Below are 27125 nucleotides of genomic sequence, written 5' to 3' on the forward strand. Positions count from 1 at the left end.
ACATCCTTATTAAATAACTGTTTTTTTGAATTTTCAGTTACCATACTGTTTTATTTAACCAACCCCTATTATTGGGCGTTTGGCTCCTTTCTAGTTTCTCCTTGTTGTAGATAATGCTTAGATGACTACCTTTGGACATTTCTAACATTTTAAATTCATATTGACAAATCAATACTTGAAATGGCTGTGCATTGACTAGGTAATAAAAATTTGCTTTAAAAATTGCTTTTGGGATTTAGCTCATTATCTGCAAAATGTCTTATTACTGAGTTATTTTAAAATGAAAGTCTGTGATTTCTTTTTATAACCTCATAGATTACTTTTCATTTTTCAATTTTTTTTTTTTAACCAAAGTGACCATTAATATAGTTAAACGGGCATACCTTGGAGATGTTAATGCACTCAATTCCCAGTTACCACAATAGAATGAGTTCCATGAATTTTTTTGTTTCCCAGTGCACATGAAAATTGTATTTACACTGTACTGTAATCTAGTAAGCATGCAATAGCATTGTGTCTTAACAAAAAAAGTATGTACCTTAGTTAAAAATACTTTATTGCTAGAAATTGCTAATGATCATCTGAGCCTTAGGGAGTCATAATCTTTTGCCGGTGGGATAGTCTTGCCTCAGTGTTGATGGATGCTGACTGATGAGGGTGGTGGTTGCTGCAGGTTGGTGCAATCTTGGCAGTTTCAAAACGATGATCTTGGCAGCGTTGATTGACTTTTGCTTTCACGAAAGATTTTTATGTATCATGTGATGCTTTTTGATAGCATTTTATCTGTGGTAGAACTTCTTTGAGAATTTAGTCTTTTTTTTTTTCAATATGGCTGCTGCTTTATCACTAAGTTTATGTATATTTTAAATCCTTTTTGTCATTTTAGTGGTGTCCACAGCATCTTTCCATGAGTAGATTCCATTTCAAGAAAAAAAACTACATTTTCTTCTTTTTAAAGAGAGAGGGTCTTGCTCTGTCACCCAGGCTGGAGTGCAGTGGTGTGATCATAGCTCACTGTTGAAGTAATCCTACTTCCTCAGCTTTCTAAGCAGCTGGGACTACAGGCTTGTGTGACCACACCCAGTTAAAATTCTTTTTTTTTTTTCCCTAATTTTTTTGTAGAGACAGGGTCTCACTTTGTTGCCCAGGATGGTCTCAAACTTCTGGCCTTGAGCAGTCCACCTGGAATTCAGAATGCAGAGGCATTCTGCATTCTGAACTGCTGGGCTTACAGGTGGGCACCACTGTACCAGGCCAGTAGTCATCCTCCGATAGGCCTATAGATGTAAATGACTTGTAGCAATTTTTTTTTGATACCTGCTACCCTTGTTTAAGATACTAATTTGTATATTATATTCTGTTAAAATATCAAGAGGTTTCATTTAGTTTATTTTGGAGAGTTTCAACTAGTTTTTGAAATTTGGACGAGTTTTTGTGTGTGGTTTTTTTGTTGTGTGTTTTTTCTCCTTCAAAGTCCAGGTCAGTAACAAATTTTCTGCTAATGGCTGCATAGTAAATATTTTAGGCCTTGCTGACCACGTACAATCTTTGCCACGTCATCATCTTCATTTATTACTACTCTTTGGAATGTATAAACCATTCATAGCTTGAGAGGCTCAGGTTGCCAGTCAAATTTGTCCCACAGGCTGCTGTTTTGTCAATACCTACTCTAGACTAAAAATTCTAATAACTACATGTGGTCCGAATTTTGGGGTTAGTGATGGATATTCAACCAAAATTAAATGGAAACACACATCAGTTCACATGATAGGTAAAGCCCAGAGAATGTCTAGCTTCAGGCTTGGCTGGATCCAGAGGTCAAATGAAGATAGCACTGACAGTCTCACATCTTGTGACCTCCCTCAGTCTCTCCCTTTATAATAAAAGTGGATAATATCTAGTCATTTATATATCAGCATTTAAGAAAAGTCTCTGATTTTCGTGTGTTATATACCTGTCCTTGAATGAATCAGTGTGGTGGAGGAGAGAAAAGGGGGATGATGATGAGGATTGGTGTTTGACCTTCCTGTGCAGTAGTAGGATTGTGTTGGGAAAGACATTTCCAGTGGTACCACATGGAGAAGAGGCAGGAGATAACTCTCCAGAGAACTTTAAAAATAAATTAAGTAGTGTGCTCAGAAAAAGAGTTTCTGTACATTAAAAATAGGTGTGTGTGCTTGATCATCTAAATGTCACTTTAAAATGCATGTATAAGTTGGAAGATAACAGTAATTATTTGAATGTAATATTTATTTATGGAATGGAGATCTTAAATCAACTTCCTCATGTCTTCCGCCTTCCATTCCTGACTGATCTTTATATAACCTTATCAAATACACTGACATTGATGTTTGCTTTGACCTCTTATATAACAGAAGGAATCTTTAAGAAGCTGGAAAATATTAATTATTCCATTGCTAGAATATTTTATCATGGTGGGGGAGACTTTGTTTTCATTGTGAGACTATGTAATAGGTCTGATACGTGTATATCAGATTACCATTTGAAAGATTAGTATGCCTTTAACATAGACCATGTAAGAAGGGAAGACTGCATAAAAACATGACAGTGAATATGTATTGTTCAGTTGTCTATTTCTAATTTTTAAGTAACAATACAATTAAGGGTAAAAGCCATTCCAGTATTGTAGTGACCCACCTTTGGTGACTCCTTTTAAGTAGGCAGACATATTACTTGAGCTCATTTCTCTTGCACAGTGATAAGATTGGGATCATTTAATAATAGTCTAATGAGAAATACATTTTAAAATTTGCAAAATTTCAAGTAGACAAGGGAAGTAAATGATGTAATAAGAAGTACCCAAAAACATCTTAACTATTCTTATATATGAGTCCAGTGAGTAAAATATCTGAGGTCATTGTCACTCCGCAGTCTGATTCTTTTTAAATGTTGTTTTAAAAATTCAAGCTTACAACTTTTCCTTATCTTGCATTTCAAAAGTCAGACCTTGCAACTTGCCTGCGTTTTTGAAAGGCTGAAACCTTGAACTTTAAATAAATCAGTTTTTTAAAAATTAGGAATGCATGTTATCTTTTATTCTTTTTTTTCCTCTCTGCTTTTCTCCCTTCTTCCCTTCCTTTTCTTCCCTTTCTTTCACAAGGTCTTGCTCTGTCACCCAGGCTGGAGTGAGACCTTGTGATCATACGATCTGTGGCTTTGGACTGCTGGGCTTAAAGCATCCTCCCCCGTCAGCTTCCTGAGTAGCTGGGACTATAGACATGCATCACCATGCCCAGCTAATTTATTTTTTTATTACTTTTTGTAGAGACAGGGTCTTACAATGTTGTTGATGCTGGTCTCCAACTCCTGGGCTCACCCATTCCTCCATTCTCAGCCTCCCAAATTGCTGGGATTGCAGGCATGAGCCACAATATCCAGCCTGTGTTTTTGTTTGCTGTTTTACTTTGGTCTTCTTGTAGAGACAAGGTCTGCATTGCCCAGGCTGGTCTCAAATTGTTAGGGCTCAAATGATCCTCTAGCCTTCGCCTCCTAGAGTACTGGGATTATAGGTGTCAGCCCCTGTGCTCAGCCTGATTTTGTTTGTTTTATAGACTTGTCTGTAATGGAGAACAGAACAATTACGATTTTTAGGCAGACAATACTAACTGCCAGTTTTTTCTTTATCTAGAGGTTTAAAGTTATAGGAACAAGTGCATATGTTCTTATACGAATACATTAAGGTCAAGAATTTTGGGAAAAAGAGTACATCTACATTTATACCTAATTTCATTACACAAAATCTTTGTGAATGAAAGTTTATTAATCTGACCAGTGATGCTCTTGTTGAGTGACATCATAAAGGTAAACAATAAATGTAGTTTTGCTGCATTACAGAGCCTGGGAAAGAGGAGAGTGTATGTGCATGTGTATATGTCTATGTATGTATGTTTTAATTGGTGTTCAGTAGGTTTACACTTAACTGTGTAAAATTCTCTCCTCTATTTAAATACTCCTTGCTTGATCAGCAGAATACAAGGAAATTTCAGTTCTACAAAATACTATATTTTTATATGGACAGTGCTAAAGTTTTTTGTTCAGAACCAGTAAAGCAAAATTTTAGCAACTTGTGAGAAACATTAAGATGTATTCTTAATATACTCGTTTTGCTTGCTTCAAAATGAGCTTTGGATTTGTGTAGTTGGCTAGCTTACACCTTTAAGCAAGTCTGTAAATGTTGTTGTATCTGAAAAATAGGAGTTATCTAACTTTATATCTGAAGGTGCTTTTGAAAACCTCAAATAGTCTTAAGAATAAGAATAGTACGTTCTAACATAGTCAATTTGCTAAATGGTCAAAAGAAGTTAATCTGTCTTTATCTTCAAGAAAGTAATCTTACCCAACTACTTCAAACTTGAACTTTTCTTTCTCCATGAATGTCTGCCATTTCTGATGTTCTGAAAATGTTTCTAATTTTTGGAAGAATAATCCTTGAAAGTAATTCAGATAGTCCTTCCAAGGTTTGACTTGGTTTATTGAAACATGCTCAGAAGTTACCAGTTACCAATTTTCACTACATAAGATGTGTTGCCCTATTCAGGTGTTTGGGGCAGAGATGGATATATAAAAGCTCATATGGTCTCTTATCCTGGGTTCCCATAATGTTGCAAATAATGATAACCTCTTTTCCACTAGAGAGCATTATACATAGCAGCTCTTTACTGTGAGATTGTCTTTCAGACCACAGCATGTTTAAGGTAATCTCTCTTACTTCATCAGGGATGGAGTTAGACAGTCGCACAGTTGTTTTATGATTGTGGTATGATTATGAAAGCCATTACAAATGTTTTTCTATCTAGTCTTCCCTACTTCTCTGCAGCTTAGTATGGTCCTCTTAAAGCTTACCACCAAGAATGGATAAACAGATTGTGGAACATTCACACACAAGAATACCACTCAGCAATGGAAAAGAATGGGTTACTAATATGTCTAAGAAAATGAATCCATTTCCAAAGCAGTATATGGTTCTATTTATATGAAATTCTAAAATAGGCACATCAGTGGTTGTCAAGGGCCTTATGTGTGAAAGAGAGAGGATTACCTCAAGGATCAGGAAGCACCTTTTTAGAGTGATGGAAATGTTATGGGTCTTAATGGTCAAACTAGTGACATGCGTAAATACATTTGTCAAACTCATTGAATCATACACTTAGAATAAGTACATTTTATCACATTTAAGTTATAGTTGAAGACAGTCTAAAAGACAGTTAAATGATGAAGTCTGTTTTAGGGCATGAATGGTGAAAGAATGAAAAATTGATTAAAAAATTTGTCACCTCAAAGCAACGTAGCATACAGTACATTAATTTGAATATTTTATTTTTTAATGTCACTAGATAGATGCAAAAGTGTGTGCTCCCGTCCGTTACTGTATCATGTTATGGATAAAGATATTTTAGTATTACGTGAATGAAATACTAAGTAATACTAATGGCAGTAATACAAGTTTTTTTTTTTTTTTTTTTTTTTTTTTTTTTTTTTTTTTTAAGTGCTTTGTTAAAAGCAAAAGCACTTGGTGGTTTTTTTTTTTTTTTTTGAGACAGAGTGTTGCTCTTGTTACCCAGGCTGGAGTGCAATGGCACGATCTCGGCTCACCGCAACCTCCGCCTCCTGGGTTCAAGCAATTCTCCTGCCTCAGCCTCCTGAGTAGCTGGGACTACAGGCACGTGCCACCATGCCCAGCTAATTTTTTGTATTTTTAGTAGAGATGGGGTTTCGCCACATTGACCAGGATGGTCTCGATCTCTCAACCTCGTGATCCACCCGCCTCGGCCTCCCAAAGTGCTGGGATTACAGGCTTGAGCCACCGCGCCCGGCCTGGTGTTTTAATGTAATACACATTTGTATATTTTTCCTCTCTAAACTGTGGATTCATAAATCTATTTAGTAACACAAATCTGATAGAAAAGCAAGTGTGAAATTTAATACCTTCTGAAGTAGTATTTTAAAGTAATTTATGAGTTTTTAAATATTAAAATGTGATGCTAATTAGCTGAACGTATTACTAAGCTAACTCTAGATCTGTTCCCAAGCCTGTCTCTTAGGTGACCAGATTGCGTGCCCTGACAAAGACAGTATAGGATATCAGGCATATGATTATATCAAATAATTCTGACAATATGCTTTGTAGAAAACCTAAAAATAAAATTGAAAATTACAAAACTCTTAAGCCAATCATCTTTCCCAGTTAAAGTTTCATTCTTTGATTCTTTTATGTCAGCTTCAATTGTTTAGATAATCTTTCCCAAAAGTTATTTTGAAAAAGGCCCAAAAGATACAGTTTAGATATCTAAAAGATAATGCCTGTCTAAACATAAGATTTTTATCCTTATAGTTTCTGTTTCATGTTCACAGATTCTTGAATAAGTTGCTTTTTCACTTAGCAACTCTCCTTTTAAGTCTGCTGTAAAGACCATCCCTAGTTGAATGAGCTGAAGTTTTGAGTCTAAAAGATCAAGAAAATGTCTAGAATCCTTTTTACTGCTTCTCTCCAAGATTTTTTGCTATTGCTTTTTTCCAAATCAAAGGATTAAAGAGTTAGGTTTTCCCCTTTAAAGTAATGAAATCAGCAACATTAAAACTTCCTGTAAAGAAGCAAGTGACCAGGACCAATAGTATAACTAGTTAGTGTCTGAAAAAGTTAACAGCTGTTTAAGATGATGCTGAGTTCTTATGGAAATACGATTGGTAACTTTGGAGACCTTTCCCTATTGGAGGTCTTTTTTAGATAGAGTATAGTGCCTAGTATGTCATAATTTATGGTAACATTGTTTGGGTTGTGCAAGGGTGGCTTGCTTTCCTATTGTCTTGGCTTTCCTATTGTTCCTAAAATAGTGATAAACTTTTCCTAATTGATGTGTCTTTTTTGAGCCTATTGACTTGTAAAGGCATTAGCTTCCAAAATAATACATAAAGTGTGCTTAATTGACTCTTCGCCCTCATTATACAGTATTTTATAAATCAGACCTCTTAATAATCTTCAGGTAAGGACATGCACCTTTCTGATGGGTGGTATAACTCATTTGGTTCTCTCATACCTTATTGATGAGTCTTATATAAACTAACTGAAATGGGACTATATAAGAGCAGTGTAACAAAGTTGGTAAACTTAATGATGTTTAGTAAATTCTTGAAATAAATAGTATATTCAAAAACCTCACCTTTGTTAGTTGAGAGAGAAAGAGAAGCAGATGAGAAAAGAACTTTGAAAGAGGTAAGATAGGCAGGACTCTTGGGATAGGTTGGGTCAAGGTTGGGTCCAAGTGAGAAGACTGATCCTGAACTTGAGTGCCACCATTAGCTTTTTCATTATGAATGGGCTCTGGAAGTAAAGCTGGCAGTACTGCTGGAGAGATTATGAAAAGATTCTGTCGAGTTTTGAACAGGATGATGACCTGAAGAATTTTTTGATTTTTACTTAATGATAATTTCTCATTATAAAATTATACTTTCCCATTTTCCATGGATAGGTTTAAGAAAATCTACCAAGAAGCGCAGTGAGTCTCCACCTGCTGAGCTCCCCAGTTTGAGGCGGAGCACACGCCAAAAGACCACGGGCTCCTGTGCTAGTACCAGGTAATTTGTTTTTTTTTCCATTTATGGTGAGTTCATTTGTCTTCTGTTGCTCAGTTTCAACTTTGATCGAAATTCTTAACTCCTTAGGTAATTTCTTTTCAAGATGGAGTTTTGCTCTTGTCACCCAGGCTAGAGTGCAGTGGCACAATGTCTGCTCATTGCAACCTGAGTAGCTGGGATTACGGGCACCCACCACCACGCCCAGCTAATTTTTGTATTTTTAGTAGAGACAGGGTTTCATCATGTTGGCCAGGCTAGTCACGAGCTCGCAACCTCAAGTGATTCACCAGCCTCAGCCTCTCGCAATGCTAAGATTACAGGCATGAACCACCATGCCTGATGATTTTTCAAAAATCATTAAAAAAAATTTTTTTTTTTTTTTTTTTTGCTTGAGGAAAGACATACTCTAACATAACTGGTATTTTCTTCATGAACTTCTCCCCAATATTTATTTACATGTTTTTACTAAGTTTTAATCATTCTACTTCTTGATAATACTTTTATCCTTTACCTATCCTTTGCTGCTATGCTGTTTTCACTGTACTGTTGACAGTAGCAGGACCTTGGCCTGTTTCCAGAGTTCTAGTCTGCCAGATATGCTTGTAATGAGCATCTTTATGCAGATTTGGGTTGTTTTTCTTTAAAAGGTAGTTAAGTTTCCCAATAGTGTGATTAATGAATCAAAAATAATGCCTGTTTTAATGGCTGTACTGTTGCTTAATTAGTTTCTAAAAGTGTTAGAACCAATTACTAAGTTTATGAATGGAGGGGGAATGTATTTAATTTTTATTTTATATTATAACACCTTCCTCTCAAGAAAAAGTGTAGGTATTATGCATGTTCTTTTCCCATCTCCAACTCTAGCTTCCGGTTACTGTAGGTCTCATTTCAAAACAAGTAGCTTTGATGTGACACAGTTAATATTTCATAAACCTTTATTAACTGATTGGGAATCTCAGCCTAAAGGTAAAAAGGTAAAAATCTTTTTCCTGCAGCCTCCTCTCAGCTTTTTAGGCTTGCTCAGTTGGTTAGGTGCCATTCTGCTGCTAATTATTCAGTAGCTACATATGAGTTCTCTGTCTATGTATAGTCATGCCTCTTTTAATGAGGAGGACACGTTCTCAGATGTGTGTCATTAGGTCATTTTGTTACGCCAACATTATGGAGAACACTTAAACACAAACCTGAATAGTATAGCTTACCCATCTAGGCCATGTGGTAGCCTATTGCTCCTAGGCCTGAAACATGTATAGCATGTTACCATACAGAATACCGTAGGCAATTGTAACACAATGGCAAGCATTTATGCACCTAAACACATCTAAACATAGAAAAGGGACAGTAAAAATACAGTATTAAGAATCTTGCAGGACCACGGTTGTACATGTGGTCCGTTGTTGACAGAACCATCATTATGCAGCACATGACTATAGCTTGTTCCCTCCAGTAAATGCATCAAAAACTAGTGATGGGAGAATGATTTTGTTTACCTTTTCCTACTCAGGTTAGTAGAAAGATCTTTTTACTTCTTTTGGTTCTTACCTAAGATAAACTATTTTCTCTACTCTTATCTAAGATAACCTACTTTCTCTTGGTACAGTAGTGACATCAGTAAACAGTATAATTTGTTGCCTATAAATCATAAGAAATACACCCTTACTACCTTAAACCTCTTCCACCTGTTTTTAAATTTTTTACATTGTTTAAAATACCTGAATTTAGTACACCTGTTTGCTTTTGAGGTTGCATAGCAACTTTTCTGAGGATTTCTGAAGAAAGAAACTTCTTAGTTTTCCCAAATTTTTTTTCCTTTTTTTCAGCCAGATTTTGAATCTTAATTACTTAAGGTTTAGTCTAAGATGCACACTCAATTTATTGTTTCTGCAAATTAATTTTAAGCTGTATGCAAAGTCAGGTAATCTAGTGTTTGTCTTGCCTGCCCTGCTGATCTCTGCAACCTTCTCTCTTTCTACGCATGATAATTAGTGCATGTGAAATTACTTACTGTAGACATGCTTATGCTGTGCACAGGCCATCTAATCTAGCCACCTGCTTGAAGTGCTCTTCCTGGCAAATCTTTTCTGAATTAGTTGGGATTCTGTTTATGTATTGTTCCTTGGTCACCTACTCAGGGTGTCCTTGTTTCTCTTAGGAGTGCTGTCCTCATTCTTTGAGGGCAGCAGCCCTATGTATCCAAAGTAGTCAGCCCAGTGTGCTGGTGGAGATTAGATCTTAAATGAGTGAATTTGAATCCCACTAACTTGTTGTTTTGTAAAACGAGTTTGGAATGAGCTGTTTCCTTGTGAAGGAAAGATTAGTGAAGCACATTTCTGTGTAGGGAAGCTTTTTCTGTAACGAGAATAAACTCTTCCAGTGCTCTCAGGTAAGTCAGACCCTTTCTTTGTAGGTCAGTTGTTCCCATTTCTCTCACTTCATTGTAGTGTGACTTTAGTGTAAAGCATGTCTTTCGTAACAGGTGTCTGGATTCTTAAGATTATTTGGGTAGCTTTTGCTTAAATGCTACTAAGTTTTCGTAATTTTCCAGGGGAATATTTTTGCTTTTACCCAGTTTGCTTACTGACTTCTCTATTAAAGGAGAAGAAAAGGTTTGTCATCCATAAAATTTAATTTTTTTCAAGTGGTCATTCTTTTTCAATAATTTGTGTCTCTGTCCTAAATGAATGTCTTTCCCAAATGTTATCTGTAATATATTTATTAATATGAAATCCATAATTTATTTTAAAGAATGAAGTTATTAGGATAGTTATTTTTAGATGATTTAGGTAATCTGGAACATAGCGGCTAGGAATTTTTTCACATCTGTTCTTCTCTTTTTCCCTTCCTCTCATTCTCAGTGTTGGTCTGCAAGTCTTTGTATTATTATTTTTTTTTTTTTTTGAGACATTTTGCTCTGTTGCCCAGGCTGGAGTGCAGTGGTGTGGTCTCAGCTCACTGCAACCTCCTTCTGCTGGATTTAAACAATCCTCTTGTCTTGGCCTCCCAAGTAGATGTGACTACAGGCACATGCCACCATACCCGGCTAATTTTTGTATTTTTAGTAGAGACAGGGTTTCATCATACTGGCCAGGCTGGTCTTGAACTCCTGACCTCAGGTGATCCACCCAGTTCAGCCTCCCAAAGTGCTGGGATTATAGGCGTGAACCACCACACCCAACCAGTATTAATACATTGCTCCACTGTTTACCCTGGAAATGATGTGCTATTTTAAATAAATTGAATTTTCTCTGCAGGAAGTCACTTTTCTGTTTAGTTGGAAGTATTTTAAAAATCATTTCTGTTTCTAAGGATGACAACAGCTCCCAGTAACACAAAAGCTTGTATTGTAAATGCAATATAACTTGGAAGAATTTTAAATATACAAAGTCTTGGTTGTTACACATGGTGTTTTTCTGCACTTACTTTTATTTAAAAAGAGGACGAAGAAGAAACTGGCTTTGTGCTCCATGAATTTGAGCTTTGTGTTTTCTATACATTGCTCCTGGTTCACTGATAATGCTGCCATGATGACATTTTTCTATTGTAGTCGGCGAGGCTCTGGCCTGGGCAAAAGAGGAGCAGCTGAAGCTCGTCGACAGGAGAAAATGGCAGACCCTGAAAGCAACCAGGAGGCAGTAAATTCTTCAGCTGCTCGGACAGATGAAGCTCCCCAAGGAGCTGCAGGTAGATTGGTACTTCTTAGCTTTAAAATGCATTTCTGTCTTTTACAGATTTGATGGGCAGAGGGAGGGAAATATGCTAGATGTTACTATCGTATAAACTTCTCGTTCTGTTTTGGTTTAGTTTACCAGTTTGATATATTGATAGTTGGATTTGGTTGTCATTTTAAAATTCTTATCCAGATTTGCACTAATTACATTCGAAAGGCTTTTAGGAGGAAGTAAACTCTTTTCCGTGTAAGCCTTTTATAGACTAGTATGTATAACTGCCCATTGATTGAAAGAATTTAAATTCCTAGTAAAAATGTAAGAATATAGTTTGAATTGCTCCACACATATATAAATTTTAAATTAGAATTTTTGTAAACCCTGAAATGTAAGTATTCAGTTTGAACCTTAGCTATAAGAATAGTATTTATATTGTTAGGGGCTCCTCGTTTTTATTTTTGATATATTAGAAACACAAAAATTAAGGCTTTTTTCTCCTTTCAGCTTTAAATATGTACCCATTACTTATACCAAAACAAGACTAATACTTCATCTGTTAGTTCTGGCTGATAAATATCAAAATGTAATTTCTGTTGATATTTGTAAATGACATTAACAACAGATAAAAAAATGTTAAAATCAGTCACTATAGGCTTATATGTGTGAGTCCCTTAAATCAGATGATACGCACAGGTTTAGATACAGGCATATACTTCCTTTTGAACAAAGATACTACTATTAGAATATGTTGTCATAGGTCATAGTTGGCCATGAAGGTTGTGATTTGCCCTGTCTAGCTTAGCATTTATTTTTTATTTTTTATTTTTTTTCCGAGATGGAGTCTGGCTCAGTTGCCAGGCTAGAGTACAGTGGCATGATCTTGGCTCACTACAGTCTTCGCCTCCCAGGTTCAAGCAGTTCTCCTGCCTCAGCCTCCTGAGTAGCTGGGATTTATGCATGCTTTACCACACCCAGCTAATTTTTGTATTTTTAGTAGAGACAGGATTTTACCATGTTAGCCAGGATGGTCTCGATGTCCTAACCTTGTGATCTGTCCGCCTCAGCCTCCCAAAGTGCTGGAATTACAGGTGTAAGCCACCGCTCCTGGCCAGCGTTTTTTTTTTTTTTTTTTAAACCACAACATTTTCTCAGTTTTGAATGACAAATTAAGTGTTGGGAGAGGAGTTTTTTTCCCCCCAGACTTGTTTTCCTAGAATAGTTTTTCTGAAGGTTTAAATGGTAGATACTGAAAGTTCATTTCATTGCAGCTCACTGGTTGTAACTTACAGCCTATCCCACTGTTGTGCACTCCTTCCTAGTCTTTCAGTGTTTATTTATAAGCCTGAATGTGGAAGTGGGACAATTCTCAAATGGAAAAGGAGCTGCTGGCTATTAATGTAGACTCCTTGCAGTTATTACTACAACTAATATTTATACAGTGTACACTACATTGCAGTATTAAGCATATTACATATATTCTCATTTAATATTCCAAACAAGCTGCTGAGGTGTGAGTGCTGTTATTATCATTTTATAAGTGAGGAAAAATGGAGACAAATATTGCTTATACTTGATCAGGGTTACAAGCTGTGGTGTGTGACTTCCCAAAGGCAGGCATATTGGTAACAGCATTGTTGTCTATTTCCCTGCAGTTGCAAGAGTGTATATAATTCATAGGATATATAATTGAAGGCTGGAATGGGATTGGGGTGTAAAATTTTGTTCCCCTGTTTATTTACCTAAGAGGATAAAAGTGTACAGGAATCAGGCTTATATAACTGCCTTTCTAAACACTTTTCAGGCATTCCATTGTCTTATGTTTGAGATCACTGTGTGATACGGATGTTTCCCAAGTTGTTTATTGTAGCTGGTGATTAAAAAATACATGTGGCATGTGCACTTGTATTAGAGTAGGGCTGACTTCATTATGTTTTGGAGGATAGATCTCTTACAAATTACGGGAATTTCTCTGCTGTCTCATGCAAGTATGGGGAAAGAAGCTAATTACTTAACAGCTTTACATTACATTCTTCACGATAATGTGCTTTAGTTTCTGTATGTGTAAAATGGGAATGTAAAAGAAAATACAAAACTAAATTAGTATGGAATATAGGTTTGTGGACTTAGAGCTCCTTTTGACAAGTAAATGTTCTCAGATAGTACTTGTATAGTCGGTGTAAGACTCCATTGGAAACATTTATTTGAAAATAATGTTTTTATTCTTTTTAAAAGCCTAACCACATTAGCTCTTCATATAAGAAATGCTAACCTTTGAAGTTGAAAGTTAAGTGTTTGCCACACTGTCCAATGAGTCAGAGGCAGACTCCTATGCATTCTTCTTTTTTTTTTTTTTTTTGAAGAGGAGTTTTCTCTGTTGCCCAGACTGAAGTACAGTGACACGATCTCAGCTCACTGCAAATTCTGCCTCCCAGGATCAAGTGATTTTCCTGCCTCAGCCTCCCAAGTAGTTGGGACTATAGGCACCTGCCGCTACGCCCAGCTAATTTTTTCATTTTTAGTAGAGATAGGGTTTCACCATGTCAGCCAGGCTGGTCTCGAACTCTTGACCTCAGGTGATCCAACCACCTCAACCTCCCAGAGTGCTGCAATGACAGGCGTGAGCCACCACACTTGGTCTCCTAGGCATTCTTAGTTTTGGACATAATCAGAAATGTACAGCCTTGTATAATGTTGCTAAAGTCTTGGCAAATGCTAGGCGTACTAAAATAAGGAAGGAAGTATTTTTCTTTATACTCGTAAAATAATGTCAGCTCCATTTTGCTTTGAGTACCTTTATAATTTCAGAAGAAATGATCAGGGTTAGATAATATAAAGAAAATTTTGTTAACTTTTTGTCAGTTGGTTAAAGTATAAAAACTTGTCACTCTATGATAGAATGTTTGTATTCTGATTTACACAGTATCTTCAGTTTTTCCTTTACGTATATTGTAAACTGCCTTACACAGTACTGTGAAGATATGTTAATACTAAACAGGAGAAATATCTGTTGATAATCTGGCATTGGATTTTATCTACTGAGAGTTATATTTTTATATTTGACTCTGGGAAAAAATCTGGGCTATGCCCAAGGAGATTTGAAGCCTTGACTAAAGAACTGTAGCTCACTCCTATTGATTAATTACGTTTTCATACCTTCATGACTTTATGGAACTGCTACCTGTATACTCCTAGTTAAATTAGCCAAAGGCTTAGCTGGTTTAGGTTTTCTAATTTTCTAAAACATACAAAACTAGTGTTTGTTTTTGTAAAACCAAACTAATTTTGTAAAACATAAAAAAATAGCTCTTTTATATATGTTTTATAAAATTAGATAACTCATAACTTATATCTAAACTCCCACTTTAGATAACCTAAACTACTTCATAAAAGTGAACAAAAGCTTAATACTTGCTATTAAGGTATGGCAAAAGAATTCTTTTCTTCGAAGTTAGTTTCCAATTTCTGTCAAGACAAGCACCCTATCTCCCATTGAAAAATGAGACTTTTGACAGTAGCTCACACCTGTAATCCCAACACTTTGGGAGGCCGAGGCCGGTGGATCACTTGAGTTCAGAAGTTTGAGATCAGCCTGCAAACATGGTGAAACCCTGTCTCTACAAGAAAATACAAAAATTAGCCAGGATTTGTGGCATGTGCCTGTGGTACCAGCTACAGTGGAGGCAGGAGGATGGCTTGAGCCCTGGAGGTGGATGTTGCAGTGAGTTGTAAATTGCACCAGTGCACTCCAGCCTGGGCAACAGAGCAAGACCCTGTCAAAAAACAAACAAACAAACAAACAAAACAAAAACGTTCTGTGGCTCAACAAAGGTTAGGACCCTGCTGTAATAGAACCTTAGAGAACCATAGCAACTCTTTTAATTATGTTCTTCTATAGGTTTTATGTTTTGCTTAATTGATGTCTTTCTGGCACTGCAATTTAAGATGTTAAATATGAAAGTCATTAGAATAAAATGTTTAAGAACAACATAAAGTAGAAATCTTTAATGGTTGTAGATCTGGAGAACATTTTAAAGTAAAATCAAGTAGATTCTCTGATAAATAAACTTAAAAACTAAACAAGGCGGGGCGGGTGGCTCACGCCTGTAATCCCAGCACTTTTGGGATCACGAGGTCAAGAGCTCGAGATCATCCTGGCCAACATCATGAAACCCCATCTCTATTAAAAATACAAAAAAAAAAAAAAAAAAATAGCTGGGCATGGTGGCGCATGCCTGTAGTCCCAGCTGCTTGGGAGGCTGAGGCAGGAGAATGGCTTGAACCTGGGAAGTGGTGGTTGCAGTGAGCTGAGATAGCACCATTGCACTCCAGCCTGGGCGACAGAGCAAGACTCTGTTTCAAAAAAAAAAAACAACACCTCAGCGGTACTCTTAATAGGTTAGGTTTTTGTGTGTTTGTTTTTTAATGTGTGGGCTGCAGAATGTTTTTTAAAAATACCAACTATTTTATTTGTTAAAACTTGGTATTTGCTTTCCACATAGATGAAAGAGTCTTAAAATAAGTTTAAGAGCCATTTCAGTTATAATTGTACCTAATGACAGTACTTGTTAACAGCATTTCTGTATAATGTGAAGAAGCAACTGTATTTGAATTAAAAATCACTGCTATAGAATATATTTGAGTCATAACAGTTTTTAAGGGTACAGCTTGTGAAGTCAGACTTCCTGAGTTCAAGTCTCTGATCCATAACTAGCTCTCTGACATTGGCCAAATATGCTCAAAGTCACAAAACCTTAGTTTGCTTATGTGCATGATGATTATAATACCTTTTGTACAGTTATGAGGAAACTTAGATAATGCCTATGTATAGTAAGTGTTTCATAAATGCTACCCACCTGTAAGTAGCATTATAGTGTGCAGTTACTGGTTAATTTCCTTTTTCTTTACCAGAAGTGTGGGTTTTGCTCAACTTTTATACAACTTTAGTATTTCTGTTAATCTGTCTGTGTGTAGCTCTAAATTTTTGGGAGTGATGGAGTTTCCAACATTTTTGTAAAGGGCCAGATAGTAAATGTTTTATGCTATATGTAGTCTCTGTTGCAAGTACTCAATTCTGTAATTGTAGCATGAAAGCAGCCACAAACCTGTAAATGAATGAGTACAGCTATGTTCTAATAAAATTTTTATTTACAAAATCATGTGGTGGACTGGATTTGGCCTTTGGGCCATAGTTTGCTGACCCTGTTGAAAACCATAAGTTTTTCTAAGAATTATTTTAAATCCCAGTAATGAAGTTATATAGAAAATGCTTAATGGTGTGTGAAGAGAATGGTAATATGAAAATATAGTCGGTGGCTGGTATTTTGGCATCTTTTTCTTCAGACAAGCTCTTTAAATTCACATATGTTATTCACACATGCCTCTTTAACAATTATGACAAAAAAAAATTCTTTCTGGCTTGCATTCTGTCACAGTCTGTGCAGTATATAGGGCTTAAGGTATTGTTGAAGAGCTTATGTAGATTAATCATCTGTGTTAAAACAAAAACAAAAAAAAACCCCTTTGACCGCAACAGACACATAGAAGCACAATGAACTGCTAGTTTGACAGGGATATGGTTTTACTTCCTGTTCAGATTCATAATAGACTCTACCTCCATTAGCTTAGACTATCTTTTTGTCATTGTTGATCAGGTTAGTATTTCGATTAATAGTATCCTGAGTCTTGACTCTTGATTTTACGCTAGTTTTGACACGTTAGTTGCCCTATCTTTCATACTTTTTGTTTTTAGACGGTCTAGCTCTGCCGCTCAGACTGGAGTGCAGTGGCATGATCATGGCGCACTGCAGCCTCTTCTACCTTCTGTGCCCAAGCAGTGCTCTCAACTCAGGCACGCCCCACTGAGTAGTTGGGACTACACATCTCACTATATTGCCCAGGCTGGTCTTGAACCCCTGAGCTTAAATGATCCTTCTGCTTGGCCCGCAAAGTGTTGGTATTACAGGCGTGAGCCACCATGCCCAACTCTTTCATGCTTCATAGCACTCATCTGTTGTAATATCTTTTTGCACTCTTGAAGTTAAGGAAAACAGATACATGATTGTATCAAGACTGTAGTCTGGGAATAAAGCAGACTTGGAAGGCAGACATCTACATAAAACATTTCCCCCAAATGTCAATTTTGCCTTTTTATTTATTTTTGTTACCAGTTGGCCATCTGTTAAATAATCACAATTGTTACACAGTATGTTCTTTATTGACTTTCAAAAGAGGGATTCAGGACACCTTAACTAAGGAACAGTTTCAGAGGCGTGAGAAATTTGTCAAAAGCCATGTATAAATGAAAAGCATAAAACTACAACCTTTTTAATGCTAAAATAGTTGAGTTCTTTTGTTTCTAAAAGCTACAGGATAAAGTCTAGAAGAACAGTTGGGTGTACAGTGGCAAGACGAGTTCAATTGCCTTTATTCATTGTAGTCCACAAAACTTCGGTTTTTCTAAGATAAGCCAGACATAATATGTTTAAGTATTCCTCTCCTAACCCTCATCTTTCCCCTCCACCCCAAGCCTCTAGTTCTGTTGCAGGAGCTGTTGGCATGACCACTTCTGGGGAGAGTGAATCAGATGATTCAGAGATGGGACGTTTGCAAGGTAAAAACAGTTATTGAGCCTACAAAAACCATTACCATGGGCTACCTGTTAATACCATTCTTTATTGAAATTAAATTCATTTGACCATAATCCTGTGGTGCCTACACCTCCAAAAAAAAAACCAGTAGCAACAACCACAAAAATTCTTAGTAGCAATTTCATGATTTGGAATTGGAAGATGAGCTATTTGCCCCTTCATCTTCACTGTTTAACTAGATAAAGCCTTACATATTTATTTTTGTTTAAAATTTTTTTTCTTTATTGTGGTTGCATGTGTAGTTTGTTTAGGCAATAAATGAGTTAAAAATCTTAAACAACAGGTGCCTTAATATATTTTTGTCTGGTATCCACTAGCATTATGAATACATTTAACTCATTTATGCCTTAGTGTTCCATTATTGGAACGCTAAGCATTTGGGAGTTATTTATATCCTACTGCTCAAGGTCATTGCCAAGTTCTGACTTTTCACTGTTGCAAAAATTCAAAAAAATTGCACCCTGCGGCATAAATGGGTAAGGCATTTGGCCATGTGTTTTTGTTTTTCTTGATCATCTGTTTCAAAATGAATGTATAGTGTATACACAAACTGGTTTTTTTTTTAACATCACAAATGCTTTTACAAAAGCAGCCTAATGTGTGGATGGGTACGTATTTTTATCTCAGTTGATTTATAACAGATCTCAGTGTGAAGCTTACAATAAATGTATGATTTATAAATAATTTTTGATTGCTTTTAAGTTCCTGAGGGAACAGATAACTATCTCTTAAGACTTGGACGCTCATGAACACATAATGTGTATGTGTTTTGAGAGAGAGAGTGAGAGAGTCTGTCTGTCTTTGTCTGTGTGTCTGTCTGTGTGTGTGTGTTATGAGACAGAGTCTTACTCTGTTGCCTAGGCTGGAGTGCATGATCTCAGCTCTCTGCAACCTCCACCTCCCACTTTCAAGTGATTCTCCTTCAGCCTCCTGAGTAGCTACGATTATAGGTGCCTGCCGCTGTGCCTGGCTAATTTTTGTATTTTTAAAGAAACAGGGTTTCATCATGTTGGTCAGGCTGGTCTTGAACTCCGGACCTCAGATGATCCTCCTGTCTTGGACTCCCAAAGTGCTGGAATTATGGATGTGAGCCACCACGCCCGTCCTATTTTGTTTTCGGTTTTTGGAACTGATAAAAATCATATACTGTTTTCATGTGTTTTTTATAGGATCTGATGAACAATATCTGATTGGGAATTAATGTCAGAAAACAGAGCGACGGCGCTTAAGATATTAGTTCTTCAGAATATCAAAACATTTACCTTAGGATGTTCATGAAGTGTGTACACCTTCCTACTGGCACTTATTTTTTTTCTAAATTTCTTCATAAAACCTTAAGATAATTGGAGCTGGCACATATGTATTTTAATTTATTTTGATTACATTAATATATTAGGGCAGGCTTGAAAGTTTGTAGCTTCTCTTGAAGTCCAGAAAGCAGAGTAACATTTACTAAATCAGCTAAGTGAGATGAATCAGTTACTTCAAATTTTTAGATAGATCAGTTGCATGAAGTCAACTAGCTGTTCACTCTGCCCTTCTTTTCTCTTTAGCTTTGTTAGAGGCAAGGGGTCTTCCCCCTCACCTGTTTGGTCCTCTTGGTCCTCGGATGTCACAACTTTTCCATAGAACAATTGGAAGCGGAGCTAGTAAGTAAAAATATTCCTTCCCTGAAACCCGTCAATAGTTAGCTGACTGCTATTTCTACTTGTAACCTGTTGATCAAAATATTAAGTTTTTCACCAAATTTAACCCATTTTTAAAAGTAAGGCTTGTGCACATTCAGACCTTAAATACAACTTTCATTGCTGAATTCGAATTATTAGAAAACCATCCAGATTTTATAGCAAGATTGATTGTTTGAACAAAAGAAGAATAAAGAATCTCAAACAATTATACATTGGTGATATGGCACCTGATGGCATGTTTTGCATAGATTTGAATCTTGAGTCCTGAGTTTATCATAATGGTATCTTTGTCAAGGTAAGAGGATAAAACATTAAACAGTTCGCTAGCTGATTTTTTTTTTTTTAAATATATAGCTTTAAATATTTAGACATAAGGATGTTGGTTTTCATGTGCATTTTTTTTTTTTTTCTTGAGACAGAGTCTTGCTTCTGTCATCCAGGCTGGAGTGCAGTGGCTTGACCTTGGCTCACTACAATCTCTGCCGCTCAGGTTCAAACAATCCTCCTGCCTCAGCCTCCTGAGTAGCTGAGATTACAGGTGTTTGCCACCAAGCCTGGCTAATTTTTGTATTTTTAGTAGAGATGGGGTTTCACCATGTTGGATGGCTTGTCTTGAGCTTCTGACCTCAGGTGATCTGCCCGCCTTGGTCTCCCAAAGTGCTGGGATTACAGGCGTGAAGCACGGTGCCTGGCCTGTTTCTTTGAATTGGGATAAAAATATAATCTATACATTGCAATCAGATAATGTTTCTTAAGTTTTGTTTTTGTTTTAAGAGAAATTTGATTTTATTTAGCACTGGGGAGGAGCCTGGAAAGAAAAAAAAGAACAGTTGCAAGGGGTCCCTAAGAGTATTGATTTTAAAATATCAGAAACCTTTATTTACCATCAGTCTTTACACATGAACTTAATATAAAACATGGGCTAGAACTAGAGTCAAAAACGATACCATTCCTCTTTTTGCCCACGACCCAGCTTCAACAGTGCTTACTTCATGTCCAGTCTTTATCTTTAGCCTCTCTCACATCCTTCCCATGTTAGTTGGAAATGAATCCCAGGCATTATATACAGTCATGTGCTGCATAATGATGCTCCATTCAACAACAGATCACATACATTACATCAGTCCCACAAGATTATAATGGAGCTGAAAAATTCCTGTCATTTAGCTATATATACAGTACACATTGTTTAACCATACTTTTGTCATTTAGAGCAGGGGTGTCCAGTCTTTTGAAAGAAGAATTGTCTTGGGCCACACATGAAATACAGTAACACTAACTATAATAACACTAACAATAGCTGATGAGCTTAAAAAAAAAATCACAGTAAAATCTCATAATATTTTAAGAAAGTTTACGGAGTTGTGTTGGGCCTCATTCAAAGCTGTCCTGGGCCATGTGTTGAACAAGCTTGATTTAGAATGTACTCCTTCTACATACTGAAGAAGAAAGTTAACTGCAAACCTCAGGAGTAGTTATTCCAGAAGAAAGCATTGTTGTCATAGGAGATGACAGCTTCATACCTGTCATCGCCTCTGAAGACCTTTCAGTGGGACATAAGATATGGAGGTGTAGAGTATAATGATACTGTTGGTGCTGACCCCGTGTAGGCCTAGGCTCATGGTCGTGTTTGTGTCTGAGTGTTTTAAAATTAAAACAGTTTAATAACTTAAAAAAGAAACATTTTAAAAATAGGAAAAAGCTTATAACATACAGATATAAAGAAAGAAAATGTTTTTGTACAGCTGTACGTTGTGTTTGTGTTTTAAGCTAGTTAATACCGCACAACAGTCAACGTTAAAGTTTGTGAAGTAAAGTTATAGAAAACTGAGGTTAATTTAAGAAAGATATTTCTTATAAATTTAGTACATATAAATATATAGAGTTTATAAAATTCATAGTAGTGTATAGTAATGTTGTAGGCTTTCACATTCACTCACCACTCACGCATTCACCCAGAGGAACTTCCATTCCTGGTAAGCTTCATTCATGGTAACTGCCCTATACAGACATACCAGTTTTTTTTTTTTATATTGTATTTTTACTGTACCTTTTCTATGTGTAGATATATTAACATATACAAATACTCATTACAACTATCTATTGTATTCAGTAAAGTAACATGCTGTACAGGTTTCTAGACTAGGAGCAGTGGGCTAAACTAGACAGCTTAGGTGTGTATTAGGCTGTACCAACTTGGTTTTTTTTTTAAGTATACTCTGTAATGTTTGCATGACAAAATAGGCTAACACACATTTCTCAGAACATATTCCATTTGTTAAGCGACACCTGACTGTAATTTTAATCTATAATCATTTCGTCATGTAGTTCAAGATAATGCTTCTCAAAATACACAGTCGCATTATTGTTATCACACTTAAAAAATAAACCGATAATTTCTCGATAATGGATATCCATAGATGTCAAAGTTTAATTTTCTCAGTGTCCTCAGCGTATTTCTTGTAAACTAGTCGTTGGATCTAAAGACCTCTTCAGAATGAGTTTAGAGCCTTTATTTTCTTTTCTTGGTAAGGAAAGACGATTGAAAAGCCATAGTGAGTTCTTGTATCAGGAAGTACATAGTGTCTGTCTCTTAACAAGCTGTTGAAACAAAGTGTCTGTGTAATAGGGGTTATAAACTGGTAGTATTTTAGACCTAATAATCACTTTTCATTTATGAGAAGTAAAATAAGTATTAATAATTTAGTAGAAATATATAAAGGATGTCTTCTCACCTTCTGATTGCCCAGGACAATAGCTGAATAATTATTTTTCATTCTTTACTAGTTAATAAAAGGAGTTATTTTTATGGCCTCCAAAGGTGCCATTGTTATATTTTTGTTTTGCTTTTTAACATGTTTGTTTTTAAGTGTAATTGTAAGTGGTAGATTGAGACATGTATTAGACATTTCAGTGATTTTCATTGATGCTTAAATTACCCTAGCATTGGATAATAGAATCTTTTTGAGGTTGGCTTCTGAATCTTTTGGTCATAACCTTAGTAATTTTTGATAAGCCTTCTTATTTTCTGGTATGACAAGATGTGCCAAACTCGGTTGACTTATTTTTTCTCCCTGCTGTGGTTTGGCTATGTACCCACCCAAATCTCATCTTGAATTGTAATCCCCATAATCCCGACTGGGAGGGACCCAGTGGAAGTTAATTGAATCATGGGGGTGGTTCCCCCCCTACTGCTCTTCTGATAGTGAATTCTCACTGGATCTGACGGTTTTATAAGCATTTGGCATTTTTCCTTTTGGCACTCATTCTTTTTTCTGCTGCCCTGTGAAGAAGTGCCTACCACTGATTGTAAGTTTCCTGAGGCCTCCCCAGCCATGCCAAATGGTGAGTTAATTAAACCCATTTTCTTTATAAATTACCCAGTCTTGGATCCATTTCTTCATCCGTACCTGAAATTGTTCATTTCCCCAGAGAGCCTTGGTTTATTTTGTAGTTAGAGACCAGAGTCTGGGCTTATTCATTTCCATTGGGTTGACCATTATTTCTAGACTGTTTTGAAAGTTGATACTGATACCACCAATTCATATTTAGGTCTATGGTGTTTTTATTTGACTTCATTGATGTTATGTCTCCTTTCCCCAATGCTGAGTGGCCTAATTCCCAATAATGATAGCATAGTAACGCATTTGCTTTATCCCACAGTACAAGATTTCAAGTTGCCACCAAAAGTAGTAGTATTGAACAAGTTTAAACGATGTTTTTACAGTTCTTTCTGTTCTTGGGATTTTTTTTTTACTTTGTGTTAAAATTAATATGTTTTAAAGTCATTTGAAATAATCCGCCTCTTTATACCACCAGGTTGGTTTTGTTCATTTACTTCATTTTGTTTCTCATTTTTAGGGACTACTTTTTAAAGTTTATATTTTGCTTTTATAATTAGGTAATATTTACGTAGTTCTAAAAGTCAAATCTACAAACAAGAATATCTACAAAAAGCTTATCTTCTTTTGCTTTCCCTGTTTCCTCTCATATAAACGATCTTTTATGTCTTGTCCTGTTATTTACTTTAAAAAATCCATAAAGATCCATATTGTCCATGGGACTACCTTTCTGTTTCGTATTGGCAAGGCTGTAGTGAAATGTAGCTTTATATTTTTTCCAAGCATTATCTTTACAGTAGATTTTTAGAAGCAGGTTTGCTGTTTAAATGGGTGTGATTGCATACGATGTTTTGGTAGGTGGTGTAAATTCCCTGCATTTGGGATTGTACCATTTTGTGTTTGCACAAGTCGTTTGTGTCTGGCAGCAGTATGGTATCAAGCTTTTGAATTTTTACCGAACTGATCAAAATTAATTTATTGGAATATTAAATTTTTTTAGTTACATATCTTTGTATATTTCTTTTAGTGGTACCCTAGGGACCATAATGCATATTCTTTGGTTTATTACAGCATACCTTAAATTAGTACTTTATCATATTCCAAACAGTACAAGAACCTTACAACAGTTTATTAACACTTTTTACCTCTTGCCTTCCTTTATACTGTTGTATTTAGTTTGTTTTACTACCTGTACATGTTACGTACTTGATAAGACAATGTTACTTAGAATATTCATATGCTTTTATGTTTACCAACATACTTACCCTTTGCAGTGCTCTTAATTTCTTCTTGCAGTTTCTTTTTTCTTTAGAGGATTGTTTCCCTCTAGCCTGAAGAACTTTTTTTTAAAACACAGTGTTTGACTATTGATAATGGTTTCCTTCTGTATTTGAGAAATCCTTGATGTCCCTTTATGAATGAATGAATGAGGAATGAAAGAGATGGCATCTCGCTCTGTTGCCCAGGCTAGTAGCAAACCTTTGGCGTCAAGTGATCCTCTGCTTCAGGTTCTAAGTTGCTTGGGTTACAGTCATGTGCTCCATATGCATTTATTTTTAAAGGATGTTTTCCCCACATATAGAAGCTCTCAGCACTTTATCATATCTTCTGGCTTTTATGGTTTCTCTTTTAGAGTCTTACTGTTCCCCTTTCAGGGCAATGCCTTTTTTTCCTCTGACTTAAAATTTTTTATTTTTGAAGATAAATAGTAGTAAAAATAATAAACTTTTTTGAAAAATTATTTTTTAGGTCAGGTTTGGTATCTCACATCTGTAAGCCCAGCACTTCAGGAGGCTGAGGTCGGTGGATCGCTTGAGTCCAGGAGTTTGAGACCAGCGTAGGCAACATGGTGAAACTCCATCTCTACAAAACTAGAAAAATTAGCCTGGAGTGGTGGCACATCCCTGTAGTCTCAGCTACTCAGTAGGCTGAGGCAGGAGAATCACCTGAGCCTAGGAAGCAGACGTTGTAGTGAGCTGAGATCAGGCCACTGTAATCCAGCATGGGACCTCGTCTCAAAAAAAATTTTTTTAAACCATATTGTTTTTTTAATATCGTGACTATTGGGTTTAGGTGATGTTTTCCCTGACCCTTAATTTTCTTGTCCTTCATCAGTGGACAAGAATATGTGAGTCGATATCTTCAGTTATAGAAAATTCTTGGTCATTATTTTGCCTAGTATTGCTTCTCTCATCATCAGCTATTCTTTCTCCTTTCCTTTTGGGGAGTATCAAGATCATACAGTTTAAACTTTGGGCTGCATCCAGCATGTCTCTTTGGCTCTGTTTTATTTTTGGTTTTGTTTTCAGAATTTTTTCTCTTTGCCCAGTTGGAAAACTTCTTACTGATAAGTTTTTAAATTTGTTAATTCTTTTTTCTGCTGCCTTCAATCTTTTGTTAAACCTATCAGTGAGATCTTAATTTCAGATATGATTTTCAGTTCTGAATAGTTTGATTCTCTTTTTATAGATGCCAGTTATCTGTTGAAAATCTTTATATTCTTATTTAATTTTGTCCATTTTTGCTTGTATTTTTAATACATTATATTTATAAAATATTTGTCTTTTCATTCTAGAGGTATTTGTTTGCTTTATCTCCCCCCCAGCCCCCGCCCCGTCCCTGCCTTGATTATCAGTCCTATATTCCTGCTTCTTGATAAGTGTAGTTATTGTTTGGTTATGTGACAGACATTTTGTATGAAAGAACTAAAGTGGCCCAAAATGATATCTTCTGATAGTGCTAGTTTTCTTTTTTCTCTACCAAAATAAAGGGTCCAGAGCTGATCACTTTAACTCCAATCAAGACTTGGACTTGAGCTTGTTTTAACCAGAGTTGCAATTTTAATGTGACTCATTTCACCTCTGGCTAGTCACTGTTTCTTTGTTACGGCCGTCCTAGGATTTTGATCGACAACTTTGCACATCTGTATCTGCTCAGGTGTGAATAGTTAAGCAGCTTCAAAATGCGGCAGACATCTTGGGAGTTCGGGTACCAGCTGTGAGTCTTTGATGCCTACTCTCTCTGTTGAGACTTTTGACTTCTCAACACCATGAGATTGAAGAATATTTTCTTCTATCAAAAACTTCTTTTTGAGATAGAGTCTTGCACTTGTTGCCCAAGCTGGAATACAATGGCACAATCTTGGCTCATTGCAAACTTCTGCCTCCTGGGTTTAAGCTATTCTCATACCTCAGCCTGAGTATCTGGGACTACAGGTGCATACCACCTCGTATGGCTGATTTTTGTATTTTTAGTAGAGACAGAGTTTCACCATGTTGGCGTTTTCAAACTCCTGACCTCAGTTGGTCTGCCCACCTCAGTCTCCCAAAGTGCTGGGATTACAGGCGTGAGCCACCCTTGTCTGGACTCTTACCAGTTTTCATGGTTTCAGAACTCAGTACCTGTCTGGTGGGGCTAGTTTATTTCAACAAGTTAGCATCTTATGACTCCCTAAAGCACTACAGGCTTCTCTTTTTCTTCTGCATCGGAAGTTAGCAAACTACTGCCCAAGGGCCAAATCCACGCTTCTGCTTGTTTTTATACTTTGTGTGAACTCTTAAGAATGGGTTTTACTTTTTTGTGTGGCTGAAAACATTTTAAGAGAGTAATATTTTATGACTTGGAAATTAAATGCAGGTCAAATTTCAGTATCCATAATGTTTTATTGGAATACAGTCGTGTTCATTTGTTTATATTAGTCTTACTTTCTGTGGCTACTTTCCAGCTACAGTGCCAGAGTTGAGTAAGTTGCAGTAGAGACCATATGCCTGTAAAGCCCAAAATAATTACTGTCTGGCCCTTGAGAGAAAACGTTTGCCTGTCAAACTCTGATATACGTTAATGTTTTTCAAAGTGTGATTTGTGGACTCTTGGTTCCTGAGAAAGACCCTCAAATGAGTTCTATAAGGTCAAAACTAAATAATAGTTACTAAAATTTTTCCTTTTCTACTTCATTAATGTTTGAACTGCTGGTGCAAAAGCTGTAGTGAGTAAAATTGCTAGGACCTTAAGTATCAAAGCAGTGGCACTAAATGGTGCTAGCACTCATTGTGTTTTCCATTGCCTAGTAAAAATAAATCAGTTTTTATCTAAGATTCTCTTGCTGAACCAAAGTTTAATTAGGTCTCTACTCTGGAACAAAATAAGGCCAATCTTTTCCATGTTCAGTTGACTCTTGAACAACATGAGTTT

General features: G+C 36.3%; 1 protein-coding gene across 30 annotated transcripts in view; it reads left to right on the top strand.

The window, feature by feature from the left end:
* The window catches only part of TRIP12 (thyroid hormone receptor interactor 12), a 166499-nt gene that overhangs the window by 79842 nt on the left and 59532 nt on the right, over positions 1 to 27125 (top strand). For all 30 annotated transcript variants that reach the window (XM_074398915.1, XM_039469656.2, XM_039469654.2 and 27 more), the window contains 4 exons: positions 7488 to 7593; positions 11138 to 11274; positions 17785 to 17868; positions 19459 to 19554. In XM_074398915.1, the coding sequence (XP_074255016.1) occupies positions 7488 to 7593; positions 11138 to 11274; positions 17785 to 17868; positions 19459 to 19554 (423 nt within the window). The remainder of the gene's footprint in view (positions 1 to 7487; positions 7594 to 11137; positions 11275 to 17784; positions 17869 to 19458; positions 19555 to 27125) is intronic.

The sequence above is a fragment of the Saimiri boliviensis genome, chromosome 5 (assembly GCF_048565385.1).
Source record: "Saimiri boliviensis isolate mSaiBol1 chromosome 5, mSaiBol1.pri, whole genome shotgun sequence".
Taxonomy (NCBI): Eukaryota; Metazoa; Chordata; class Mammalia; order Primates; family Cebidae; genus Saimiri; species Saimiri boliviensis.